Source organism: Panthera uncia, chromosome C2 (genome assembly GCF_023721935.1).
Source record: "Panthera uncia isolate 11264 chromosome C2, Puncia_PCG_1.0, whole genome shotgun sequence".
NCBI classification, from domain to species: Eukaryota; Metazoa; Chordata; class Mammalia; order Carnivora; family Felidae; genus Panthera; species Panthera uncia.
The window spans coordinates 10,893,850-10,909,353 of NC_064810.1; the positions used below are offsets into that span (position 1 = coordinate 10,893,850).

General features: G+C 54.1%; 1 protein-coding gene across 1 annotated transcript in view; it reads right to left on the reverse strand.

Annotated features, from left to right (window-relative positions):
* ITSN1 (intersectin 1) overlaps window positions 1–15,504 on the reverse strand; it is a 219,303-nt gene that overhangs the window by 26,381 nt on the left and 177,418 nt on the right. Inside the window, exons 29-30 of the mRNA XM_049629272.1 lie at window positions 1,970–2,091; window positions 42–148 (exon numbers count right to left, since the gene is read on the reverse strand). Coding sequence (XP_049485229.1) covers window positions 42–148; window positions 1,970–2,091 — 229 coding nt within the window. The remainder of the gene's footprint in view (window positions 1–41; window positions 149–1,969; window positions 2,092–15,504) is intronic.

The following is a 15,504-nucleotide window of genomic DNA, read 5'->3' on the forward strand; positions in this document are numbered from 1 at the left end:
AGGGGACGAAGCAAGGCCGGGGTTAGGGGAGAGAGGCTTACTTCAGTAGTTTGATATTACACATAATCAGCTCCTTCCAGTTAACAAAAATCATAGCACCCTCTTTCTCTGTCAGCAGCTCAGACTCCATCAGGGGTTTCTGAAAGATCTACAGGTGCAGAAAACGAAGCAGTTCAGAAAGCAAACGGTTAGCTTACACCTGAAACACACGCACACAGGTCTCTGCAGAGCATGGAGAGGACCGGGCCGTCTGCAGCTTTGTGGGGAGGCCCAGAAGCTTCCCGCAGCTTCTGCAGCAGACGCCCCTCCCCCACTCTACCCGAGCGGTTGTGGGGGGGGGGGGCAGTTCCCCATCAGGTCTCTGCACTGTTTTACAGGGAAGGGTGGCTGAACTCTAGAGGACGGGCCTTAACTCCACCAGGATAAAGCCCGGAGGCCTGTCGAAAGTCACGCACACTCTTACCTGCCCACGGTGGGGGGTGGGCATGGCGGGAAAAGTGGGGGGCTTCAGGATGCACGTGGGTGTGGGCGGCTCCTTCAGGCTCCCCTGCAGCGTCTGCTGCATAGACAAGCCTCGGGCACCCGGAGGGGAGCCGCCCAAGGAAGCAGGGACTCTAACCAGCAGCCTGGGTGATGTCTTCTGCCGCTGGGCCCTTGGCCTGGGCCGGGCTGGTACAGGGGCCGGCTGCGGCTCCGGGAAAGAAATGAGCCTGCCCAGGATCCAAGCTCTGCGTGGTTGGGTGACTCAGGGTAAATCACAGCTCTCGGCCCAGCCCCACGTGGCGAGCCCCTGCCTGCAAAGAGGTCATCGTCTCCTACTGGAGGGCAGGGCGTTCTTCTGAAGGGTCTTTAGAGATGGGACAGCCTGTCCCATCTTTGAAATAAATGTGGCTGGGCTCAGGCTGTTCCCTGGGAGCCCTATTCTTCATGAGTCCTTGAGCTGACATTGAACCCAGCATGTACCAGACCACTACACAAAAGTGCCACATCTAAGGGGGTGACATTCACATCTTAGACATCCTAGATTGCATATTTAGTGACAGTCAAGTGTCTTGAGGAAGGGGCACTTTTCCTAAGTATGCACCATGACTTCCTATGCATGAATGTGCCTCCTGGACCAGTAAACCATCCCGCCTCCTGTACCCATTCAACACTGGGCAGCGGGTGGTGACGTTCCTGGTTAAGGCTGTCCAAGGAGATAGTTGCACAACTGTTAGGTGAGGGGCAGCGGGGGAGCAGGAGTTTCAAAACTATTACAATGTTTTTCAAACTGTAGAGTGATCCTGCCATTCAGCTCTGCAAACCCCTGTTGGTAACATGGCAACTTCCCGTGAGCATAAACAAAAGTCTTCTTCAAAAACAAGGGGTTCCCAACTCTGCCTCTCCTCATCCTTCTGGACCAAGTGGCCCAGGCCTTTCAACAGCCACCCAGGAGGAGAGACAAAACAAGTCATCCTCTGGGACAGGGCAGTGCACGGGGACCTGGGAGGAAACATCTTCATTCTCAGCAACAGATTTTCCTCAGAGGTAATATGTACCACCAGGAAGGACTCGAGATAATTGGCTGGATGGCTGCCATTTTCAGATGCCAACCCTGAGGCCCGGGAGACCACATGGCCTGCTCTATGGCATTAACTAGTTGGTGGCTAAGCACCCACTTCTCCGAGGAGAGTCTAGACTCCCAGTCCCCAGCCCACGTGTCTCCTTCCACACACCTCCTCACGGACTCATTCATCCCCTGACATGAGTGATCCCTCTACGGGGATGACTCAGAGGGCCACGGATAAGAGTTCGACCATCTTCTCTTGGGTAGAAATCTCCTGTGTGATTTACCATCCAGATTCTCCCCACACATCAGAAAACCTCTCAGGCTGAGAATCAGGGTGCAGCCCTCCTTAACTGAGGTCCCCCTTCTCCCCAACCTCTGCCAGTATCCCCGGCCCCCACCGGCACCCATGGCTGCCATTACCTCTGTGACCAGCTGGAGGTCATTCACATAGTTCTCCTCTGTCACAATGAGCTCATGGATGTATCCTTGCCGCTTTCTTTCAGTGGGGGTCAGCATATCCAAGAGGTGTAAGTCTGAACACCCTGGAAAACACAACCATTGGGACATTTTAGTGCAAGTCTAGGGAAGCTCAGACAGCCTCACAGCGAAGAACCTGGGGCCTCGTGCCTGCTGGTCCCTGTGGCCTCACTGGAGTCGGGCAGTGTCACAGGTTCGATCACGTTCCCTAATAATACACAATCAAGTTCTTTTTTTATATATGTAATTTTTTTAATGTTTATTTTTGAGAGAGAGAGAGAGAGAGAGAGAGAGACAGAGCACGGGCAGGAGAGGGGTAGAGAGAGAAGGAGACACAGAATCCGAAGCAGGCTCCAGGCTCTGAGCCATTAGCACAGAGCCCGATGCGGGGCTCGAACCGCGAGATCATGACCTGAGCCGAAATCGGACGCTCAACCGACTGAGCCACCCAGACGCCCTCACATTCCAGTTCTAACTCTTGGTTCCTGTGGCTGTGACCTTAGGTTCCTGTGACTTGGTTCCTGTTCCTCGGAACCCTTGGTTCCTGTGACCTATACCTATGACCTTGGTTCCTGTGACTGTGACTGTGACTGTGACCAGAAATCGGGCTTCTGGAGATAGAGTCAAATTGAGATGAAGTCATACTCAGTTAGGGTGGGCTCTAATCCCATGTGACTGGTGTCCTTATAGGAAGACATACAGAGACGGTCAGAAAGAAGGTCATGTGATGACAGAGGCAAGGACAGAGGGAGGTGCAAGCCAAGGAACGCCAAGGATTGCCAGCCGCCATCGGAAGCGAAGAGGAAGGCACAAAAAAAATCTCCCCCAAGGCCTCCAGAGGGACATGTCTCTGTCAACACTTTGCTTTTGGACTTTTCTCCAAAACTGTGGGAGAATAAATTTCTGTTGTTTTGAGCCACCCCGTGTGTGGCCTTTGTTGCGGCAGCCTAGCGAACTGACCCAGGCAGTGCACCCCTTCGTCCAAACCGCTGACACGATAATGTCCAGAGAAGACTAAGGAGTAATTGGCCGGTATTTCCTGAGGGCTCACCCCACGCCAGGTGCTCCACAAGGAGCTCTACGCTGGCAGGTCTGCTCAAAGCCCACAGAGGCTCCGGAAGCGTCACCATTTCACAGACAAGGAAACGGAGCTTCTGACGGGTTGCCTCACCCCAAATCTCTTAGCTTTGCAGTGGCCGAGACTCGAGCCTGACGCTTTGACGCCAGAACCTGGGCTCTACCCCAGACGGCTACTGTTGTTGGGTCCCAGCTACAGGAGGGCATCAGCTTGTCCTGAGGTTGGCTCTCCGAGGCTCAGGTGGCTGTGCTGAGGCTCCTGCTGGGCCTGGGCACAGGGCAGAGAGATGTGGAGAGCGTTCAGACAGTGCCAGGTAAAGTCCATGAGCCAGGCTGCTGCCGTGTGCCTGGAGAGGCATTAAGCCCCAAGATAGACAGGGAAACTGCCCCAGCTGCAGACAGCTGGGCACATCCGGGGCCCCAGGTGCCCGAGGGAACGGGCTCGGTTGACCTGAGATGGGACACACACGGAAGCTGGTGCCTGCCCTTGCCTCTGCTCACCTGGTTGGCTATTTAGGGTTTTGTTGGCTTTGAACGTTCTCCACTTATCAGCGAAGGCTGCCTCATGACACGGCACGCTGGAACGGGGGGGGGGGGGGGAAGCCCCCTTTCTTGGGGGTGCCCTTCATACAGGCCTGGGCCCACCTGTTCCAGGCCCGTGGTCTCTCCTCTCCTTTTTATGAGGGGTTCTTCATTTATCACACACACACACACACACACACACACACACACAAAACCAGATTTGTAAAATAGACTGAAAGGTGTCCTGGATGTAGGCGGGAATGCGGGCAGGGGGTCCTATTCCGTTGCTTTTCTCATACCATTTCCCCCCCACAAGGGGGCGCGATGGAGCACAATATGAAACATCCTGCCAGCCACCAGTGGTTCTCAAAGTGTGGTCCCGGGACCAGCAGCATGAGCCACACCAGGGAACTTGTTAGAAATGCAAATTACCAGGCCTCTGCAGAATAGACTACCTAGATTTGGGGCCCAGGAACCTGATTTAACAAGCTCTCCAGGTGATTTTTTTAAGGCAAACTAAAGTTTGAGAAGCTTGCTCTGGACTATCAGGAATTCCTCAGAGTTTCCATCTTCCCCCCCCCCCCCAGAAAGTCTTCCCCCTAGACTTGGGCTCATGACCTAGTCTATATGCTGGAAGATTCTGCAAATAGGATGATCCCTCTGAGGTGAATGATATCACTGACTTCTTAGCAAACATTTTCCTGTGCCAGAGCTGAGCTCCACATCTGGGTCCTTCTAGTCCTCCGTCTTGTACCCTCCCCTGGCCAAATGCTCTTTCTAGACTGCTTTAGATTCTCTTCCTGGGACAGGACAATTTGAGGATGGGCAGGCAGATGGGAGCTGGGAAAGCAGCAGGGACGAGCCATCCTTATGTTAATATTCTCCACGCCCATCCCCACGACCTCATTCAAAGCCACTGCAATGTGGCCAAACTATAAATCCACAGATCCGTGAGCTGGGCATGAACCACCATGCAGGTCTGCAGATGAATCTGGAACTTGGGCCCTCCGCTCAGCCACCAGCTTGGTCCAGCTGTTCTTTGCGGGTTGGGGCGTTGGCTGTGCTTCATTAGAACAACTGCTCCGTCAGCGAGCTCTCAGGAAGGAAGCAAGTCCTGATGGCTCGCTCTGTTCAGTTCTGCCCGCCTCTGCCAAGCCCCTGTGGGAGCTTCGGCTTTTGAGTGGTGGAGTGACAGCCACCAAGTCCTTGGGCTTTCATTAAGAAAGCCACCTGGGAAACACTCTTCAGTTGGGAGGAAACATCTCACTTGTCACCTATTCTCACCAAACTGTCCTGTCGATGAGTCAAAGAGCCCAGGAGAGAGGAAGGCTTGTTCTTATTACAGAGCAGAATGCAGCCCTTGCATTACAGGGACTTGTAGGAACTCTCACGGAGCAGGGTCTCCCCTAGAATTTTCAGGACATTCCTTTCTTTTAAAAAAATTTTTTTTTAATGTGTGTTTACTTTTGAGCGAGAGATACAGAACATGAGCGGGGGTGGGGCAGAGAGAGAGAGGGAGACACGGCATCCGAAGCAGGCTCCAGGCTCTGAGCCGTCAGCCCAGAGCCCGACGCGGGGCTCGAACCCACGAACCGTGAGATCGTGACCTGAGCCGAATCTGGATGCTTAACCCGAGCCACCCAGGTGCCCAGGACCTTCCTCGCTGTGGGGATATTAGGATATTGTTTAGAGCTGCAGTTGTTAGACGCATCCCACACCGTGCAGGGGTGTTTGCAGGGATACAAACATCGGGCTAGGACATCAGGGGGACACTGGTTGCCCCATCCTCTGAACATCCCTTTCAGTCACAATTTCCCTTGGAGAACATGATGGATGCTATGAACTCTGGCCCCAGAAAACTCACATGTACAACACACACACACACGCGCGCACACACACACACACACACACACATATTTTGCACACAGTTTTATAGGGTTCACAGGCCCTCTTGAAGCTTGTTCGTGGATCTCATTCATTCATTCATTCATTGGACACGTGTTTACCGACGTCCTGTCTTGAGTCTGGCACCAACTGCTGGGTGCTGAGGATTCACAATGAAAGAGGAGAAACGTCTGCCTCCAGAGCATACAGTCCTCGGCTGGGGGTGGTATTAGTTCCCACAGGCCGAAGGGATACTAACCGCCACCAAGCTGAGGCTTGTGCGGCCCCCCAGCCCCCGGGGGCTGAGAAAGCATTTTTGGTCGTCATAATGACTGGAGGTGACGGCTGGGATTGGGTGGGGCTGGCCCAGGGCTGTTAAGATGCCCTGCAATACACAGGACAGGGAATTGCCTTCCCCGAATGTCAACAGCCCCCCCACTGAGAAACACTGACATTACTGGAAACTGAAAGCCTGGCCAGGTTGACAGCTCTGAAGCAAGGATACTGCAAGTGACCCGCAGATTTGCTTAGAACGACTGAGGAGTCGGAAACAAGGACCCGGGAGGAAACATTACCAGGAAATGACTTGCTTTGGATTTCAGAAGTTCTGAGTCTTCAAGTATTACGTGGTATGGTTGTCGTTGTTGCTGTTTTAAGTTTATTTATTTATTTTGAGAGAGAGAGAGCGAGCGCACAAGTCAGGGAGGGGCAGAGGGAGGAGGGGAGAGAGAGAATCCCAAGCAGTCTCCGCGTTGTCAGTACAAAGCCTCACGCGGGGCTCGAACTCACGAACTGTGAGATCGTGACCTGAGCTGAAGTCAAGGTCCCGACTCTTAACCGACTGAGCCCCCTGGCTCCCCTATGTGGTACGGCTTTGAAGAAGCCCGGAGCCCGAACAACAGCAAAAGGTCTAGAGTGGACTTAGGCTATTAGTCCAAGAATCCCTGGTTCCCGGGGCCAGTTTGGGGTGAATTGGGGGGTCTGTTGCACATGGAAGGGGGGGGCACGAGGAGGTTGCACGGCCTCCTGCTCCGGGCAGCTCCAGCATTCCCGTCCATCCACCCAGAGGACCCATGTCAGAGCTGACCCAGCTGACAGGTGTCATGTGACTCTGGGTTGCTTGCCGCCACAAATTCCACCCCACGCCGTCCACCTACCAGCCTGCCTGGAGGCAGGGGACTGGCTCAGATGGCCTCTCCAGGCCCCAGCGTACAACAAAAAGCAAAGATTTTGTGGGGAGATTCGTCTCAGCATTGTATGCCAACAGTGTTGGCTTTGAATGGTCTTTTTAGCTACTGAACCGACCCACACGATGCTGTTTTAAAAGTTCTTGCTGCTGGATGCCAGACCAAGAAGACCATTACAGGCTGGAAATAGGTACTTTGAGCTAAAAAATATCCTTCCTTTGAAAATTTAATATTTAGAAAAACAAACGAGTTTAAAAACTCCATTATTCAGAGCGGGGTAAATGGAAAAGACATTGCAAATAAGAGAGTTTTCTTTAAGGGTGGAGGGACGTGGTTCTTCTCTCCTTTGGGAACCAGGATAAACATGATTTTCTGGCTCCCTTTCCCGGGGAAAAATGAGAGAATAAAGCAGAGCAAATAACTTTTCACGGACATCTCAGTGTGATGAAGGGATTCTTAAAATGAACTATAATCCACTCACAGCTGAAATAATATTGCAAGCGACTCTGGGCACTTAAAACCGATCCCTAATTACAGCCCACATAAAATTCCCAATCTCTGTGCTGTCCCTTGTAATTTTGCGTAGACACATTCACAAAGTGGAGAGTAGCCGTGAGACCCCTTTGAGAGTAGTTGAGTCTGGGGCACTGGAGAGAATGTGGGAAAATCTTACCCAAAAAGGTCATCTTGTCACCTCAACGGGACAACGTTCATAGGAACAGCATAATCTAAATAAATTGCTTTATTACAAAACTAGTACATAAACACATGCTCGGTGTAAACAGTTCAAAGGATACAGAAGTACTTAGGGTACAACCGGGGCGTCGCCCCTCTCATTCCCAACCCTTCTCCTTCCGTTCTCAACAAGGCCCATGATTTTAAAAACCAAACCAGCCCCCACAGCAAGCCGGCCACTGGATAAACCAAATAAACAGGCCTCGTTCCTGTTATGAAAGGGCCAAAATATACTCTAAGATGGTCAATAAATATTTATTAAGTTCCTACGAAGCCCAAGAGACACAGGAATGAGCAAGATAATGCCCTTGTCCTCAAGGAAACTCACAGCTGGGAGGGAGACGCGAACATGGAAATTAAATTTGAAATAGCAAGCAGCGGAGAACGTTCCTGCAGGTCTGCGAGGATAGTAGAGTCTGCAGGGCTCAGAAGTACATGCTCCTTGTCCCGAGGGAGGAAGGCTCTGCGAGGAGGTCCTACTTGTGTGTGTGGGGTGGGGGTGGGGGTGGGGTTCTGCATCAGGGAGGATGGGGCCATTATGTTGGGGGTGTGGGGCCAGTATGCCAAGTAGGTGCAGGGACACTATGGGAGATAAGGCGGGAAGCGGGAAGGCAATAAGGTGGGTAGTACATGACATCACAGAAGGCATAATGCCAGAGGGGCCAGGTGAGAAATCCCACAATATGGAAACTCAGGCAATGGTTTTTCACCTTTAAGAGAAAGGATATACCAGTGTCTGTGGGGACATTCTTCCCAAATTCTCCGGCTAAATGGCCTCGCTCACCGGGATGCCTGTTGGAGCTGGAGCTCCTGTCTACACCGAAGCCTTCTCCAGTGCGGGCCTCAATGGAGGGAACAGGGGCCTCGTGGCTCTCGTGGCTCCTGCCAGGCTACACTGGATTTTTCTGGGAAAATGAGTCTGATTGTGTTGCCTTCGACCTCCTGGACAGAATGGCACATGTGGGATGGCTTGTCATGTAGGAAAGGCTGCAATGGATACGACATAAAGAAGGTTCTCCGGCCAGAGCACTCCCCCCTCCCCCCCCCCCCCCCCCCACAATCCCATTCTCTAAGCTGTGAACTTGTGCGCTCCCCCTGTGCAGCTGTGCTTGGAGCTGGGACTTGGTGGTGAATGAGGCGGGCTGGGTCCTTGTCCTTGGGGAGCCCTGGTCTACCAGAGGCTCGGGCATCCCACCTAGACTCTGGTTCTGGCCAAAGCACAGGAAACTCACAAAGGGCATCACTGCAAGCTGCCCGTCCCTGAGACCTCAGCGTTGAAGTCCTTAAGACTGGATTCTTATGGGGGTTTAGAGGAGCTGGATGGGCATGGGGACCTGTAGTGGGGGGAGGGGGAATGTCACCTGATGGCACCAAAGACCCCCCGATGCCTTATGTCTGGCTGAACCCAGGCAGCCCTCTCCGGCCTGTCTGGGGGAACTCACTAGACCCATTAGGCTGGGTCCTTCTGGGGGAACTCGCTAGACCCATTCGGCTGGGTCCCTCTGGGGGAACTCGCTAGACCCATTAGGCTGGGTCCTTCTGGGGGAACTCGCTAGACCCATTCGGCTGGGTCCCTCTGGGGGAACTCGCTAGACCCATTAGGCTGGGTCCCTCTGGGGGCTTCCATTCAGCCACACTCAGCATTAACCCCGTAGCTTCAAAGGGTCAAGGTGGCTTCCAGAAGAATAACAATTCTTCTAAGAAGGGGAATCCAGTCTACATGGGGTGCCAGGCAGTTTAATGACTATTGAGAATTTGCAAAAATCAAATTACTCTCAGGGATAGGTTCTCTCTTAATTTGCCATAGGTCACTTTTAACTAAAGGCATGGCGTTCATGGCTTTATAACGGATGCTGGGATCCCTGGTGCGGCGTCGAGCATCCCACGGTGTGCACTCGTTCGCTCATTCCTGGCCCCACTGATGTTACCACCCTTGCTTTCCTTTCTTGCTGAGCCTCTGCTTTCAATACCCACCACCCTGCGGTATCTCAGGGACCCTCAGCAGCGGCCGCAAGTAAATCCTTCGGGTACACAAAGCAGGCTGGGGTGTTAGAAGTACAGACACATGTTTATTGGAATGAGAGGCAGTAGGTTTGACTAGAGGGACGTGGGAATATCTTCCAGAGAAGCAGGGATTTGGCTTGGACTCCATCAGGCACATGGCAGTTTCGGGTGGGGACGTAGCGAGGGATCCAAGTAGAGGAAGCGGTTGGAGAAAAGGGGAATAGAGAGAAAGCAGTGAGGAGAGAAAGCAGATGCTGGGGTAACAGGGAGTAAAGAAAGTCAACACTGCATGCTCGCATGAGCCACACGGTTCCAGGCGCTGTATGTAGGTGAACTCACAGAGTCCTCACCGACAATCCTGTGTGGCAGCTACTACGCCTATTCTCCCATTGAACAGACAGGGAAACTGAGGCACAGAGAAGTTAAGTGACTTGCCAAAGCCTCCGTTAATCAATGGCAGAGGGGGTCCTACCCCGGAGTTACTGTTCTGAACCACCATGCCTCCTGCCTTGCTGGGAAGGTGACGTATTAGTCAGCTAACGCTGCTGTAACCACGTCCCACAGACCACGCGGCTCACACGTGAGAAATGGAGTCTCACAGCGCCGGAGGCAGCAAGTCCAAGATCAAGGTACCAGCAGGTCTGATTTCTTCTAAGGTCTTTCTCCTTAGCGGGCAGGTGGCCATCTTGTCCCTGCATCCTCACATGGCCTTTCTTCTGTTACAAAATCATTGCTGGTGACTCTTTGCGTCCAAATGTCCTCTTCACATTGGAGGTAGGGCCCACCCTGATGGCCTCATCTTAACTTAATGACCTCTTTAAGGCCCCAGCTCCAGAAACAGTCATATTCTGAGGTACTGGGGGGAAGGGCTTCAACGTTTCAATCTGGTGGGGGAGGGGGACACAGTTCGGCCGGGGGGGGGGGGGGGGGGGAGGTACAGTCAAGGAGTTTGAACAGCAGAGTGAGACGTCTACATTTTTGTCTTGGTTGCAGAGCTGGGAAAGGTCCGGGCCGTGTTTCGGAAGGATCGCGGTGGCAGCTTCACGGAGGCTGGGTGAGGGCTGTGGCCCCTGAGAATGGCCGCATGTTTGGAATCACCTAAGGAGATTTAGAAGGCCCGGTGTCCCTGCGGTAGCCCGGACCAATCAAATCCACCTGGCCGGGGTTCCGACCGGGCCTCTGTAACATGTGGAAGCTTCCAGGAGGCTCCTACGTGCAGCCCAGAGTGAGGACCACTCCATCAGAGGGAGCCCCGAAATCAAGACACCTGGTGCGAAAAGGGAGCAAAATTCAGAAACTAGATCTGTCCAGGCTCATGTAGCACGAGAGCGTCACAATTGTTGAACCGATTCCAGACCCAGGTGGGTCCCTCAAGCGACTTGTCCAAAGGGAACTATGGTTGTAACCCAGAATGCCGTCCCTCCGTCCATGACCTGGAGCTCAGACAAGCCTCTGACGCTGTGTCCCTGCAGGTCACACTGCCACCACCTGACCCCCAATGCTAGGCCTAGAGCTCAAAAAGGTCACTCTGCTCATCGGCCTCCTTGTATCGATGGGACAGCGGAGTCCACAGGTGCACGGTGACTTCTGCTATCAGGAATAAGCCCTCCGTTCTTGCTGTCTTGGGAGATAGAGACCCACAAGAAAACCAAAGAGTAGGCCCGAGGGTGGCCGGTCCCCGTTCCTCTCCCAACGCGTTCCCGAAAGACCTGGCTGTGAAGATGGTCTGGTCCGTGGCGCCCGAGGCTGTTGGGCCGGCGGTAGCCAGGCTGGGTCAAGGCGGCTGTGTCTCCTCTGACAGTGACCCTTGGCTGGCCAGTCCCGGGACCCAGCTCTGGCGGTCCAGAGGGGCAGGCATCCTCCTCGTCCCAGTGGAACTTTCTTCTCGAGGGTCTAAGCATAGCCCGGTCCCCTGCGGTCTCTCCTAACTTGGCAAACTGACCCCGGTGGGACACAAGAGACAACCTGAGCCCGGGACATTTCCTGCTCATTTCCAGCAACTGCATAGCTGCGCTCAGGTCCCTGCTTTCATGGAGCTTCCATTCTAGTGGGGGAGACAGAAAACCAAATACACGCATAAATATATGGTAGTTAGGGCGGTTATAAGAATGATGAATGACAATTCTTTTGACTACTAAGCTCATTTCCAGTCCCAGGGTCTTCTCACGTGAATTTATCTTTTAAGCCATGGTGGCTTCCCAAACACAGCTTTGTGCAGGGTTCGAGGTCACATGCAGCGCAGAGACTGAGCACCGATGTGTCCTTTCCTTGCAGCCTAGATGGGGAGGAAGGAGCGAGACCGTCCACACAGGGCTCCTGAACGACCGCCATGGGCGGTCACGACATGCAAGGGTGCAAGGTAGGCGCTGTCCTCTGGTTCATGAGCTACCGGGGAGATGGGGCGTCGCACAATAATCAATCGTACGAGGGGAGGTACCATCGCTACTTCTAAGTGCTGTTCCTGTGTGGGTCTTTGTGGGATCCAGCCTTGCCCCCCCAGGGAGCTCACGGTCTTGGGCGGGAGATGAGTATCTGTGTGTCTGTGCGTGTGTCTGAGTCTTAAAATCCACTCATCTTCACGTATGATGAGTTACTAGCAGCTCAGCAAAGAGCTGAGTCACGGCGAGTCGGTGGAGCTGGGCTGGGCAGCAAGGAGAGGAGGAGGGGGAAGATGGGAGGACCAAGGTGGAGAAGACAGGGAGGCGGGGGGCGGGGGGGACGGGCTGTAAGGTGGGGAGGAGACTGTGGTGATAGCAGGGAGGTGCAGGTCGGGTAGGACGAGACAAGCAAGAGTGGGGCCGGACAACGGGTGTCCACGGATCCCAGACCGATGACACTCTGGCAGGTTGAGGGATGGGATCTCTAGGTGGGGAAAGGCCCCGTGTCCACGCTGTCCACACTGCTCATTTCCTCCCCAGTTCACACCCAGCATGTGCGGACCAGTGATGCAGGTGGGCACTTCCATCAAGTGGTTTGGAGGTCAGAGGAGAGGGTTTTCAAGAGGGCGTCTTGGAAACCCACCGCAGCAACAGAAGCCTGGACCGCTGTGGAGGGTCCTCACGGTTACTCAAAAGGGGGCAGAGAGAATGTGAGATCGGGATGGTAACGACTAGCTCTGGAAGGGGCTCAGCCCAGGGCTTCCCCTCTTCAAGCATCAGGGTCCCCTCCTGCAAGCTGGAGGCCCATGTGCCCTGCACCTGCCACACCTTTTGGTGTTAGAAACCTGGAAGGTGTTTGGATGACGGCAGCCGTCTATGGGTTCCACCAGCAGCTCAGAAAGGAAGGTGCCGATCAGGGAAGGCTTCCCTGAGCAAGCGATGACTGAGCTGTGCTAAAGACGAAGCACAAGGAGCTCTCCATGAGGAGAAGGGAAGAGAGGGGTCCGGCCGGATGGGCTGGGGAAGGGAGAAGATCAGGCAGGGCCTTGAGGCCCAGCTGCGAGATTTGGGCCATTATCACTGGGAAGCCCTGGATGATTGTTAGCAGATTGCAACTTCCATTTTTAAAATAGCTCTCTGCCCACGGGGTGGAGAAGAGGCTGGAAAACAGTGAGACCGGAGCAGGGACGGGTTAGAAGGCTGACGGTCCTGGGGGGCCTGGATGGCTCAGTCGGTTAAGCGACTGACTCTTGGTTTGGGCTCAGGTCATGATCTCACGGTTTGTGGGTTCAAGCCTTGCATCGGGCTCCGTGCTAATGGTGTGGGCTTGTCTCTGTCTGCCCCAACCTTCCCCCCTCCCCCCCTCAAAATAAATAAATAAACTTAAAAAAAAAAAAAAGAAGGCTACGGTCTTCAGGCAACGACTGGAGAAACTTGGTCACCCTCAGGGCCTTTGCGCTTGCTATCCCTCAGGCTTGAAACACGTTTCTCCCTGACCTTTGCCTGCCAACTCCTCTGCAGTCAGACCTCCACCTCTCCACAGAGGCCTTCCTGGGCCATCCCATCTGCGATAGCCCTGGCCCTCAGTCACATCAGCAGCACACATTCAGCAGCAGCTGAAATGACTTATTTGTGAGCTGGTGTTCTCCTCTGGCTCCTACAAGCTCCATGAGAGCAGGCGCCCGGTCTGTGTCTCACTGAGCACAGCCCTGTCACCTGGCCCCGTGTTCCTTGGCCACGACTCTCCTCTCCGGGAGTGCAGGAGAGGAGGTGCTTGCCAGGAAATGCAGGCAGGCTGGACCCCTCCTGGTCTCCCAGGAGCTGTTGACACAGCAGGGTGGAGGGGAGGGGCAGGGGAGGGAGGGGAGAGGACTGGCAGATTACTTCTGCCCCTTGAGGATGGGGTGAGGGCTCCTACCACGAGGGAGCCGTGACACTGGAGGGTCGTACTGAGGACTCAGATGTGGGGGTCTTCCCACAGTGGCCTGAGAAGGACAAGGTAATGCCCCACAGAGGAGAGGGTCATCCTGGCTTCCACTTCTCTGCTGGGACAGATCATAGGGTTCAAACCCTGCCGGAGGCTTGGCAAACAGACCAGACGCATCCAAGACCCAAAGCCGTGGATGCTGAGAGGCATGTCCGGGTGTCCGCGACGGGGCAGGAGAGAACTCATCTCCCAGTCTTTAAGTGTGCTGGAGACGGCGCTTTGGGGTGCCCCCCACCCTTGTGACACATGTCCCTTATCCAAGCTGTACGGTTGCTTAAAAACAAAACACAAAGAACAAAAAGAACGAGCTCCTGGCACGTCTGGGGGCCAAACATTCCAGTCTTTCTTTGCTGGCGAGAGAACACAAGGCCACAGAATGCAGAGATGAGAAATAAGGGATCCAGTGACTCAATGCATGTGTGACAGGTTTATTGTGGGGCGCTGCACGGGCCTGCCAACCGGGTCCACGGACGTGACATTTAGAAGCCTCGCACATTCCATTTGCTCTGTCGGCCTCCCTGACGCCAGCCGCGTTGAAACACAGGGCAACTTCTCCCATTTGCCAAGCGTCCGCTGACGGGGCTGGGTGTCACCGCACATTGAGGGAGCATGAGGAAGGTGCTTACTCCAACACAGGTGGGCCTCCCACTACTGGGGAACAGGGGACCCCGAATTGTGCACAAGTGAATGAGATGGCTGAAGGTTTTAAGGAAGCTGTCCAATCTTTTCTCTGCAAAATCCCTTATCTACAAAAGCACTGCTTTCTGTAAAGTCTTAAAATGCACACAACCTTCTGTCTCGGTTTATTGCAAGAAAGGAGGAAGCCAGTTAAATGGATTCCTTCACGCCCAGGACCAGGTGCAAATGCCTTTTCTCTCCTGTAAGAATGACAAGAAGGCTATTGTCTTGGGGGGGCTTACTACCTGCTGGGTACAATTATTATCCCTCCATATGTAAATGAGGAAACTATAGCACAAAGGGGTTAAGTCACTTGGCCACAATCACACAATTAGGAAGTGGGAGAGCTGGGATTTGAACCCATGTCCCGAACCACCACCCTGTATCCCTTCCTGGCCTCTATAAAAGCCCAGGGTACCCGTTACGTCGGACTCCTCCATCGCCACTATCTGCCTACAGGAAAATAAAACACTCCAAAACTTTAAGAGAAATGGAATGAAATATTACCCTGAACTTGTAGACAGGCCGTGTTAGTATCTTTGGCGCCATGTTTTTCTGGCAGAGGCCAGCCACGGAAACGGAGACGCTACGGCAACCGTTCTCGGGGTGGCACTGGGCACGGGCGTCTCTGGCAAGCCTGTGTCTTTGGAAGATCCTGCAGCGGGGGTGAGCAGGACTAGAAGGGTTGAGGAGGCGGCTGCGTCCTGAGCCTGAGCACTGAGAAGGTGCCACAAGGTGCCGGCATCGGGCAACAGCTCCTCCGCCCCCCAGCTATGAGTGAACCACACACGGAAGAGGAACCTGGTCTCCACCTTTCCACACAGTCGTGGTTATGGGAGGCGGCTGGTGCTGAGGTGCTGCTGTTCTCACGTGGCACAAGGTCAAAGGACTAGCCAGGGAGAGGGGGAGGGGCCTCTGAGAACGTCACGCTCTCAGCTCACAGCGCAGGGCTAGTGCGCAAGGCTCTCCCTGATCTGGATTTCGTGGACCGATCGGGGAGCGGGGGGGGGGGGGGGGGGGGGGGGG